The sequence below is a fragment of the Cupressus sempervirens genome, chromosome 7 (genome assembly GCF_028749045.1).
Source record: "Cupressus sempervirens isolate cs-2001-9-10 chromosome 7, ASM2874904v1, whole genome shotgun sequence".
NCBI lineage: Eukaryota > Viridiplantae > Streptophyta > Pinopsida > Cupressales > Cupressaceae > Cupressus > Cupressus sempervirens.
Window position 1 is genome coordinate 522,133,118 of NC_143124.1, and position 12,747 is coordinate 522,145,864.

A 12,747-nucleotide genomic window follows, 5' to 3' on the forward strand; every position below is an offset into this window, starting at 1 on the left:
AATTATACAAATTTAGAGCCTAGAGAAGTAGAATATTAAAACCCTTTGCAAATGACTCTGAATTCCCTTTTATAGATACAAGGGAGCAACAAAAGCTACAGGTCGGTTTGTAATTGTGTATGATTAGTACTATATTATGCGTGTACATTGGCAATTGTACAATTTTTTCAAGTAAGACTCGGAAAAAATTTCAAACTACTCTAGGCTGAGTGCTCCAGCTATCCTGATTCCTGATTCCTGTAACAACTAACAAAGTTGAAACTAAATTAAAATAATAAAGACCAACAAGTAACAGAACGTTTATATTACTATTCAATGATATTTTTGTACTGGGTGCAATTCCGAGCATGGTGGTCTGAAATTGACTTGGTGGGTATGGTGTATGTAATTCTGAAGTGAATACATAGTGCAGCAGTCTCCTGTTTGGACAGTGTTTAAAGAGCTGAATTTTCCTTAATATCTTTGGTGTTGATGATTTATGAGACTATGCAGTGTTATGCTTGAGTCGAGCCATATTAGACATATATATGCTGCTATAGATTTGTGTAAAAAGAATTCATGCCATGAGATGAAGAGGCCATGAAGCTACACGACTAAGCAGTGGTGAATGAAGAGTTGGTGCTTTGAGGAGAATTGGTGCTCATTTATGTAATCTGGGTTGGTGCCCATTTTGTTAGTGAAAGCTATTGTGTGCCATGGTTTTTTACTGGAGAAGGTTTTCCATTAGAAATTTGGTGTTTGCATTTTGATGGTTGCTCTCTTTATGTTTTATATGATTTCATGCAATTAAAAGTATAAAAATCTGAAATACCGGTTCACTTCACTCCCTCCATGTCCCTCTCCTCTCAGTATTTCTCATGTGCTGCTCAATTGTACTTGTCAGTTAGAAAGGGTCTTTATTCAATATGTTTACCCCAAATTTTTAATGATCTATCTGACCTTTGATGGGTTTATCAGGATATATTTGCAACTAGTTGTACTGTCACTACATATTTGTGTATAGATATTTTCTGTCATGTTTTAAGATTCAATGTTGTGAAGAGAAATTGATTTGCAAGATCTCAAAAAACCAATGAAGAATTTACGAGTCAGATTTTTTTCCAAGAAACAATTATTTTATGTTTATAAAGAGGAATGAGTGGGTGCATATTTATTTCAACACAATGCCACCAAAATACCTGAATAAGTCATAACAAATGAGAAACTTAATGAAATCGCTGGTTTATTAATGCTCTATTGAACTCCCAATGATGCAAAAATTACTTGTAAGTACTAGGGACTGGTGTAATTTCTCTTGTGATTATGGTTCACTAATTTGAGACTCTGGTGCTGAAGGATTCCGCAGTTTGAGATTCTTGCATTGAAGGATTCTGGAGAATCTTGCCAATCTCGAGGCAAACTGAGACTTGTTTATATATACCAGTTGATATGATAAGATGATATATAACTCAGATCTCACTCAAGAGGGCTCAAAATAATTATATATTTACACGAAATGTCCCTAAAATGCATCTTCAAGGGAGTCTTATATATTTAATATTTAGGGAAAATGATAGGGAGTAAATAAAAGAATTGTCATGGCTCTTATACCATGAAATGATAGGTATAGAACAACATTATGCATGAACTGAAAAATTGCTCACAGATTTATATTAGTGTTAATGGCATGTGTAGATTATTTGAGTTAAATATCTCTAATTTTGTTTCTCTCTCTTCCGTAGATTTACTTCTATTTCTAATGGTCACTCTTCTTCGATGTTTCCATAAACTCCTTTTGTTATGGAATCTCTCTCTCTCTCTCTCTCTCTCTCTCTCTCTCTCTCTCTCTAGAATGTTTCTATTTCTCTCTTTGTAATTTATAGAATCATTTTTTTTGTGAGCATATTTTTCTGCAATTTTGTGGCCTTCTTTTTGGGCATTTTCAACCTGTTTTTTCTGCACATCTTCTGCAAAGGGCGGTGTCTAGGGTGTTTTAAACTCTCTGTCTCTGGTTTTTGTCCATCAGTTTAATTTTCCACCACTTTTTGACAATTAAATCTGTGATTTTTTGGGATTTTAAAAATGGGCAGGGTTTCCTGTGAAATTCTCAAATTATTTGTCGTTTTGAAAATTTTTTTGTAGATACTTGGTGGGTTTTTGCAGATCTCAACTGGGTCGGACTCCATTTTTTCTTGGTGTATTGTGTTCCATGCCTCAATTTTTGAGCCAACGGTTATCGAATCCAATTTCAGATTCTTTCGGTTTTTTGAGTTCTCTTCTAGGCGTTCTTTCATTTTTTTTGGGTTTTTTGTCAATTTGCCTTGAAGTTCGTCCCTTTTCAAATATTCCTATTTTTTTTGCACAAAAAACGTGTCAAGGCATCTCTCACCAATCTTTCTCTTAGAAGGCAGTCAATGATTCAACGAAAAGTACTACACCACCTGGAGGTAGAGAATGATGACAATCTTTGGGTGCCATCGCCTTGAGGTGCTTGTTCTGGTTATTGACGCTTGTTTACCATAGTCAATGCTACCACATACCATTATTATAGAACATACAGAGTGGTTTCCCCTACAAATCTTTGTTTTGAAGATAGATTGACCATTAAGGGAGGGTATTAGAGTTAAATCTCTCTAATTTTGTTTCTCTCTCTTCTGTAGATTTACTTCTATTTCTAATAGTCACTCTTCTTCTATGTTTCCATAAACTCCTCCTGTTGGTTATGGAAATTTTCTCTCTTCAGAATGTATTTATTTTTCTTTGTTTGTTATAGAAACATGCTTGTCTATACATGTATATATAGAACACATATGATCTCTGTTTAATGACACATTCATTATTTTACTATAATATAGATATCTTCTATATTTCATCGAGTTAGAACTTTTTCCCAAATTATGTTTTTGAAGTTTTAGTGACATTTAGAATGCACCAATGACTTTTCTTTTGACATTCTACACTTGACTCTTTGTATGCTCATATTCTCATCATGTACACATAAAATTTTCCATTCATCTTAGGATTGCCTAAACTACAACATTTAATATAAGTAGTCAACATGAAACATTTAAAACACAAAATATTAAAATGATTAAAAATCCGTTGAGAGGATAACAGATGGTTTTTTAAGAGCTATTTTTTTTTTCCTGTTGTGTGTTACAACAATAAACTTTTTTCTATTTAATTCTACCTCTGGTATATCTGTTACTGCAATGATTTGTACAAAAAAGAATTTGCATTTGTTGTGGTTTTTTTTTTTTTAATTTTAAAAATTATAGATATTAAAACCTATCTGATGCTGCAGTTTTAAACTTCCTTCAGAAGCTGGTTTAAAGATTTCCTTTATCATTCCCTAACCTTCTCTTATTTTGTGTTGTATAATGTTAATTTTTTGAAAGAGGGAAAATACAAATAGCCATCCAAGTGTTTCTGAGATTTGATTATTACATCAGAGCCATTATGAGCATCTTAATTTCTATTTCAAAAGAAAATCAATGAATATGTTTCTAACATGCATGCTTCCTTGTAAATAGTCCCAACTAGATGATGCAATAGACAGTGAAGATTTCCAGGAAGCATCTCGGCTGAAAAAAGCCATTGCAGCAACGATGGAAAAGGACACTGTGGCTGGAGTTATGTCTGAGCTTGAGGTACAAAATATTGCTCCAAGTTTTGAAAATTTGCAATAAAAGAATTGATTTAGTATTAACTTGAAAATTTGGTTTTGTTCAATTCATGCCTGCAAACTTTTGCAGAAAGCAATTGAAGAAGAGCGTTATTTGGATGCTGTACAACTCCGTGATGATGCAGGTGCTGGTCTGGTAAGTCACTTCAGTATTATATAATTTTTTAAGTATTCAGTATTCTACCATAATTCTGATGTTTTTTTTCCTAATTTTCTGTTTTTTATTTTTAGCATGTTTTTTTAGTTTGAAAACTCTACAGAGCATCTACAGATTGTGTATTGCTTTTGATACTTAGTTTCATTCTTTTTTTTGATTAAAGGAGATTATTTCTGTGTTTTCTGGATAATGAGAGTTTTTTCCCAAGGCTTATCTTTTCACTTTGGAAAGGAGTTTGAGCAGGCTTAAAACTTCCATTCTAATTGCGAGTGTTCTAGTTTAGCAAATTCTATTGATGGATTATAGTTGTCTTTCTGTTTTGCCTACATTTTGGTCAAGTTGGCACATTAGTGCTTTGATTATAACTTTTTTTCTCTTCTTTTATGAAAATAAGAATGGAATTGATTATCTTTGTTAAAATGACTTTGTATCATACAACTTTTCTAAGATGCATCAGAGATGGATGATCTATGCATCCAAAGGATAAAACCCTGGTTTGTAAGAACTACTCAAGAAACAAATCTAACTCAACAATGGGTGCTCAGAAAACAAAGTTTTGTCTTTCTAGACTACTCGAGGCAGTCCTTGAATGGGGTGCTACTGCAGGAAATTACATTCCTAATTGTTGTATCTTATCAAGATAGTTATTAGCTCCTCCAAATCTCATCCAAATATTAATCGAAATATCAAAATTAACTGTATATATAACAAAGTCATCTACGAAGATGTGAAATTTTACCAAGCCATGAGTGACCCAGATTCTAAGAGATACCTAGTGGAGAGCACCCTAAGATTCAAATTGTTAAAGTTATATATGTTGTATGGGCATTCAAAACTTCAAATAATATTCATCAATGAATGAGGAGAAAGATATAGAACATAATTTTATTAATCTGAATGTTTTGTACATTACAATTTCTCCGAGTTGTGAATGACTGTTTACACTCTCTCCCTTTGAACACGTTTTTAGTGATGTGGAGAAGGCAAAGGAATTGCCATAGAAGGTCAAACCATAGGTAAAAAAAGGCAATATTTCGCCAAACCCGCGATATTTCGCGGAACAATTTGCAGGCCGAAAAAAGGTATAAAAACTCGGCTCCGACTTAAACCTAAAAACCGCAGTGATTTTTTCCAATAATATCGCGCGAAAATCGGAAAAACGTTGTAAAAAATCATTGACAAGTCGTTGGAATTTTAGGTTCGAGGTTTAGTTTTTGATGCGAGACCATTCGGTCTTCTGCATTCGGCGCCAATAGTCTTCCTCTCCCTGCATTCGGTGAGCATTCACAACTGACCTTGTTTGCATTCGAGGTAATATGAGCGGCGATTCTATATATAGGCAAACAAAGGGTATTTGGGTCAACCCCGTAGCCAGTAGAGTTAGCACAGATCGAGAGGGTTGCTTCTTCGATCAAGGAAGAGCGGTCGTTTCTCTCCTCGAATGGTATTTAGTATTAATGTTTTTTGTAATTGTAATATATTCGATTTTAAAAAATTGTTTAAAGCTTAATTTATTTTGTAAAAACAAAAATGTCTTAAATAATTTATTATTTCATTTTGATAAAAAATAAAAAATAAAAAATAAAATGTACTTATAATTTACTATTTACAGTGTATTTTAAATTTACAAACATGTTTTATTTAACAATTTTAACTATTATATATATAAAATAATAATAATATTGATTGTATTTTTTAATAGATTTATAATTGATATATTTAATAGTAATACTGTAATAGATTTATAATATATATTAAAAGATTTATAATAGATTTTAATAGTTTTATAATAGATCTTAGTAGATTTATAATAGTATTTTAACAAATTTATAAAATATTAAATTGTCACTTATTAGACACTTTCTAATTATAATTGGTTGTTTATTGGCTAGGTCCTCAAAGTCTACCTATTTCTTCACTTTGATTAATGTATGGTGGATATCTCAAATCATTATATGTTCTGCAAATTTGTTGTATATGTGTGTTTCAAGAATATTCTACAAAATTGTATATTTTTAAATGTTCGATAAAAGTATCGATTTATTGCCGATTTTTTGGCTGAGGTTTTGCCGATTATGAGATTTTCAAAATTTTTGGGCTAGCCGAGATATTGCAGAAACCAAGTTTTTCAACTATGGGTCAAACCATTGGTCTTCCACATGCAACACTGTAACATCTCGTTTTCCTCGGGTCTAATTTATCATTTAACATACTCAAGGAATACAGTTACTACTTCGTTTCATAGGAAGACAGTTATATCATTCATGTTCATGTGAATAAGATTTATTGTTAAAAACAGTTAAACAAAATTTCTTAACCAAACACTTGAAATACCATCATTTGAATTTACTATAGAAGTTGGAAACCACATACCTCGAAAAACTGAGACCGAAATCAAACTAGGGATGCTTTTGCAACCGCTTGGGTTAGTCCACAAAATATACTATAACAATTTCATATGATAACTATCATCTACAAATCGCTATCTTAAGATCAAATGATAATTATAAATAAATACCACTATATTTTAAATTAGGGCATCACATACCACTATATTAATTAGGGCATCATTTACCATCGGTTCATTTAGGGCTTCTGATACCACTATATCACTTAGGGCTTCCGCTACCATGGATTCAATTTAGGGCTTTTGTGACCACGGATTCAATTTAGGGCTTCCGCGACCATGGATTCAAATTAGGGCTTCCATGACGACGGATTTAGATTAGGGCTTCAGATTCCTTTCCTTCCGGTTGCTTAACTATGATAGTAACTCAAGGTTAAAATATATACTTATATTTGATATGAAAAACAATCCACGATTCTATAATGGTAACAATAAATTAACTCAATTTAATCTTACCTCCACATAACTAAAAATGATAATACCTATTTTCGATAAACAATTGAATGCTTAGCGTATATCTGTCTGACGCAAATCCAACATCTTGAGAAGAGGTGAAACATTGTCAGGGGCTTAACCACCCAACCTCGGACCACAACATATCCCCACACGATCTCTAACGAGATAGACCCTCCCTACCTGAAATTGACAGGGAAACATCTTGCCATCTACTGGGCTTCTTGATAATTAACTTCACCATCCGACTTGGCAACATGAGATTACAATATCAGGAATGTGCATGAGCTATTAATTAATTCATATTAAATGATAAATATTGAAATATCATAACTGATATGGATTTGATTATTATAGGTTATCTCTTTCTCACTTCGTCACCCTTTTTTTTGGCTACACAGCCAGGTGAGTCTCATATATTTGGAATTCTCAGAGCACACGACTCTGTCAATTATTCAATAAGATTACATACATCCAGCATTTCACACTTTGTGATTATATAATTATGTTCTTTCTAGATCTCAAAATTGACAATAATCTTCATGAGTGAAACATGCATGAGCTAATGTTATTATTTATCATGTTATTATCTTATTTTGATGACATTCTTGTTTATTGTAGATTCTTTGCACCTCCTCATCTTTCTCAAGCCATCAAGCCGGTGACTCCCTGGTGCTATCAGATTAAATTTACTGTGATACTTCGCACCATCTTCACCATATTCTGATATTTCGCCTGGTGAATTCCTTGGTGTTCACTTAATAAACCAGATTGTAAATGATTTAATCTATAATGATAGATTTCAAAGACAAAATGCAAAAGATTTCATGTTCAGTTGTCCAAGAAATTACAGATTTGGGTATAAATTATCACTTTTCTATTCATAGGATAGTTGGTAGTCTTTTCCAGGTACACCACAATCTTGAAAGGGAAATATAAACTATTATCATTGCTTATATCACAAAAAGAAAGATGGCAGATTCTAATGGAAAACAATAGACTTCAAGCTCAATTCGCTATCTTAAATCTCAAGGAAAGTAGATGCACTTGCAATTAACAAATTGATGAACCTAATTACAGTACGGGTTTCACATACTTATAATGAAAATGACCATATTCTAATCCGCCGGTTCTGCAATAATAAAATAAGAAGGAAAGCATAAACAGGTTGATGACTCGGATTAGAAGTCTTACATGACTCCTTCCCTGTCACCCGATTCTGAGAAGAACTTGCACTTATGTAAACTGCTGTCTCAATCAATCACCCGTGGATGATGGTATTATTTTGGAGCAATGCAAGATAAGCTGCCGAATTGGTTCAGTCGCAAAAGCCAAAAAAAAAAAGGAATCGTGATGACTAAGGAATTAAGAGAGCCGATTCCCTAAAACTCAGAATTACTCCCTCACATTAAATGCATAAACAATAACATATAGATGGAGGAAAAAGAAGAAGTTACTGGTTGCACAGAGGTAAGAGTTATATCAAAATACAATCAAAGATGCTTGGCTCTTCGACTATCATCAGTTACAAGAAGCCATTTGAAAAACTCTCAAATCGATTTAAAGAAAAATAAAGAAAGAAAGGAGGGAAAAGAAAGAAAGAAAGAAGATGAAAGGTTTTAAAGGTTATTATAATCATTAAAATCCAATATGTACATCACTTAATTGCTTATTAAATTATATTGGTGCTAAATGTTTTTTATATTTAAATGTACGTAATAAATAATTATTAAAAACAATATAACGAAAGATAAATTAAAATCCTTTAAGATACATTTAATATTTTAACTCAATTATTTTAATTAAATTATTAAATAACTCATGCAAGTCCTGAAATGTATTCTATTTCAAATCGTTGGGTCCTCTACCCATATGCCCAGTGATGGTGATGCCCTGCCTAATTCTTTTTTGACAATGTTTCCACCCCTTCGACATGCTCCTTGCAAGGAATTTCTCTGTAATCAAATTATAAATTATATAATCATAAATAATCATAACAGTTAACCTTTCATCTTAATTCCATGAATTCGCAATCAACGATCAACTATGTCATCTTCACTTGAAATCATAACGACCAACTATCTTACCATTTCGCCAGATTATATCAAATTAAACTACCAACTGACCTAATGCGAATCTCAACGGCTATATTTCAAGCTAGGTCAAAAATTGGGATGTAACAAACATTTTACTATTTGTAGTTTCTGATAAGTGATTTCAAGAATTAGTGGTTAGACTTGGTCCTTCAAGGAAAGCTAGAATGTCCCTTTCTTATATTATTGGACATTGCATGGAACTATCCAATTCTTTCTATAATAATTAATGCAAAGACACTTGATTGGTATATCCAAATGCTAGATTAATGCAATAATATATGATTGGTAATTTCAAATGCTGTAATGATTTATGAAAGTTAATAGATACAATATGCAATGATATGGATGCAATGACAGTTATTTAATCTATATGCAATATGTGTGATGCGGATAATGGAAATGAAAATGTATGTTTTTACAATGCATATTCCAATGCTGAATGGAATACAAATTACAGACCAAGTCTGTAATCATAGTCCAAACCTTTAGGTGACACTATGGTTGTCTCTGTTATGTCATTATATTCATGCACATTTACTGCTAGCCATATTTGATACATTTTGTAATGTATGCTTCTGTTCAATAGGATGGACACAAGCATTATGTCGTCTCTGATCTTCTTTGATGTATATATGCATTCTGTAATTCTATAGAGCCATATTTGATATAGAGTTATGAATATGCTCGATTATGGTGCTATGTGTGATATGTGTAATCACTTAAAAATGGTCATCTAGACTATTAGCTCCCTTCTCAGCATTTTGGCTAAATTAATTATATTATTAACCTAGACCAAATTGCTAATAATCAATCAATTTGATTATAACTTATAGTTTGACTATGCTATTCTAAGTTCATTATTTGATTAAAAGAACATGTCCCCTTTTAATTAAATAAAAGACCCCACTCTTCTAACCCACTTAAAGTATACACATAAAGTCCTTTTTCTATTTTGCAATTAAAAGAAAAGGCTTTGTGACTTTTGTCTTATATGACAAGTCAACTTATATTCTATTGGTTGACTTGTGTGTGCACATGGATCACTCCTCTTTTCAAATTCCACCGTTTCAAATTCCACCGTTGATCATCCACCATCTTCATCTTGATCTCTACCGTCCGTACGACTGTAAAAGGGAGAGAGCTTTCCCCCTGAAAGCATCCATCTTTTGAGTATTGTTATGTTGCAGGTTTTCTAACAGGTTTCTTTGGAGCTTTGTGGAGAACTTCTATTTCTTGTCTACATTCCCTCATACCATAGCATTTTAGCTTAGATTCATGTTGCATGTTTGTTTAACTTTTATTTTGCAATAATCTATCTCACATAGCTTAATATTTGGATTGTAACGCTCTCATACATGCTTAGCATAGTTACACTTTGCATCTCATTCTAGCTTAATCTTCATTTGCATTGCATCCTTGAGGAACTTCTTGGGACATTTGCATTCTTGCATCTTGTCTTTGAAACCTCCCATTGCATGGTTTACTAGCAAGAAGAGCCTTCCTAAGGCTCAACTGAGAGCCCTTGAACTTGAAATACACTCTCTTGCATTCCGTGGATAGGGAGCTCTAAGCCGGCATCCAAGCATTCCAAACTCATGAAATCGTTTGGATAGAAGGGTTTAGAGTGAGACACTTTTGAGTGTACAATATGGCTGTTGCGATTCTTGCACAATGATTCCAAGGTTGCATCAGCAACTAAATGTTGCTCAACAAAGCGATAAGTCCTCAAGGGATTAATTACAAAATATATTCTTAATCGACATCTTCATAGCTGATTGGCATGGAATATAAAAATCTTTTTGAATGGATGCATTGAAGAGTCACCCATATGGTTATCTGTGGTTATGATTAATTAGCATCACCATCGGTTATCATTAATCGATAACATAAGTCAATCAATACTAATTGCATGAAATGGAAAATGATCAAGTGTCGACAATCATCGGTGTTGTATAATTTAATTACTTTATTTTATGGCAGGTCATTGATTCCATAATAGTAACCATACGCTTTCCAGATAACTTGAATAATTACTGGAGACTTCAATACTCTTTTTTTGAGTTGATTGTTTGACAAACACGGTATTATGGTAAAATAATGAATGTGTTACTAAACAAAGATCATAAATGATCTATATATACAAGTATACAAGAGAATGTTTCTATAACAAACAAGAGAGAGGAAATAGAAACAATCTTGTAGAGTGAAAAATAAAGTTTCCATAACGAACATAAGGAGTTTATGGAAACATTACAAAAAAAGTGACCATTAGAAAAAGACAAAAGAGAGACTAAATAGAAAGTATCTAATATTGTAATACCCTCCCTTAATGGTCAATCTATCTTTAAAAAACAGTTTTGCATGTTCTCAAAAAGTGTAAAAGGAAGCCTCGGGTTGATCAGAGAGGTCTTTATGTTCTACAGTGTCGGCTTGTGGCTGGGATCCACCCTACTTCTGCTGATCAAAAGCAATGTGAGTCCTGCAATCTCGAAGCACATGACTAAATTTGTGGCAATAGTTGCAATGAATGTTCTTCTTCTTGGAGCTACCCTTAGACGGAGCTGATGAATGAGATGGGCCTGTATCCTTGTGAAAGGACTGATTTGGAAATGCTTGCTCAGAGGAGGACGAAGGTGCATTGCCACCAAACTGTTGTTTCCAATGATCCTGCTGTAGACTTTTGGTGCACAAATTTGAGAACTTCAGGTCAACATTAGTTGTAGTAATGTTGAGTGTTTCAATAAAGTGCTTATATGACGGTGGTAGGCTTTTCAGAGAAATGACCACCATGTCCTCTTCCTCCATTTGATGGTCAATGGTTTAAAGCTGATCCATGTGTCCTTATTAGATGGTCTTGTAAGGATATATGCTCATCCATGATCATGGAGGATAGTTGATTCTTTAGAAAGAAGGCTCTACTTTTATCTGATGCCTTGTGGAGATCCTTCAGTAGTTTCCAGATCTTTGTAGCTGTTTTAGTAGACGACATTGGAGGTAGCTAATCATCAATAACTGAAAGCTTAATAAGCATAACCACTTCACGATTACGCTCAACAAACTTCTCTTGAATAGCAACGACTATGGTACGACAAGTCTCGGTACCCAGAACAAGTGCCTCAAGGCGACGTTACTCGAAGATCGTCATCATTCTTTGCTTCCAAGGGTTGTAGTTCTTTTTGTCGAATTTTTGACTACGTTCCAGCATAAGATTGGTTAGAGATGCCATTACACATTTTTCAATGAAAAATGGAGATGGCATGAACTTTTAGGCAAATTGATGGAAAACCCCAAAAATTTGAAGACACCCGGATAAGAGCTCAAAAAACTCAGATAGAATCTACTGTTAGATTTTGATTCCGCTTGCTTGAAAATCGAGGTACAAAAAATTATGCACCCAAAAAAAAGCAAGAGTAACCTAGTTGAGATTTGCAAAAAGCCACCAGGAATATGCAAAATTCTTGTTAATCCAACATGAGAATCAAGGGTTTTTAGAAAAACCTTAGTCAAATTAAAAAAGATGAAAAACTTTGAAGAGTTATTGAACAAAGGGCAAATTTGAAAAAAAAAAGGTGTAATGTTCCCATTTTTAGCAGGTAGGAATTTGGCTAGGTAAGTTCACCATCGCGACCCTCGTGAGATGACAATAGGATTTGAGGGTCTCAGTTGTGTGGTTATAGGCTTTCCAACAACCTATAGTGTGTTTTGGCTCCATTTGAGGTATGTACTATTTATAGTAAGTCAATCTGTTGGTTCTGATGAGCTTAGTTGAGTTAGAGGAGTTGGAGGATGCTCTTTGTTTTTATTTGGAGCTTCCAGTTTGGGCTCCAAGAATCTTGGAGGGAGCATCTCTTTATAGTAAGTCACCCCATCAGGTTCATTCATTGTCTTTCATCATCAGGATCACTTTGGTGTTGTCAGATTTCGATTTTGATGCTTCTTCAGATGTTTTAGCGAGACGGGTGAATTATTA

At 33.5% G+C, this 12,747-nt stretch overlaps 1 protein-coding gene across 1 annotated transcript in view; it reads left to right on the plus strand.

The window, feature by feature from the left end:
* Window positions 1-12,747, plus strand: part of LOC149547819 (protein EXECUTER 2, chloroplastic-like) — a 107,994-nt gene that overhangs the window by 43,699 nt on the left and 51,548 nt on the right. The window contains exons 2-3 of the mRNA XM_089791856.1: window positions 3,513-3,629; window positions 3,735-3,800. Of these exons, the coding sequence (XP_089647982.1) occupies window positions 3,513-3,629; window positions 3,735-3,800 (183 nt within the window). The remainder of the gene's footprint in view (window positions 1-3,512; window positions 3,630-3,734; window positions 3,801-12,747) is intronic.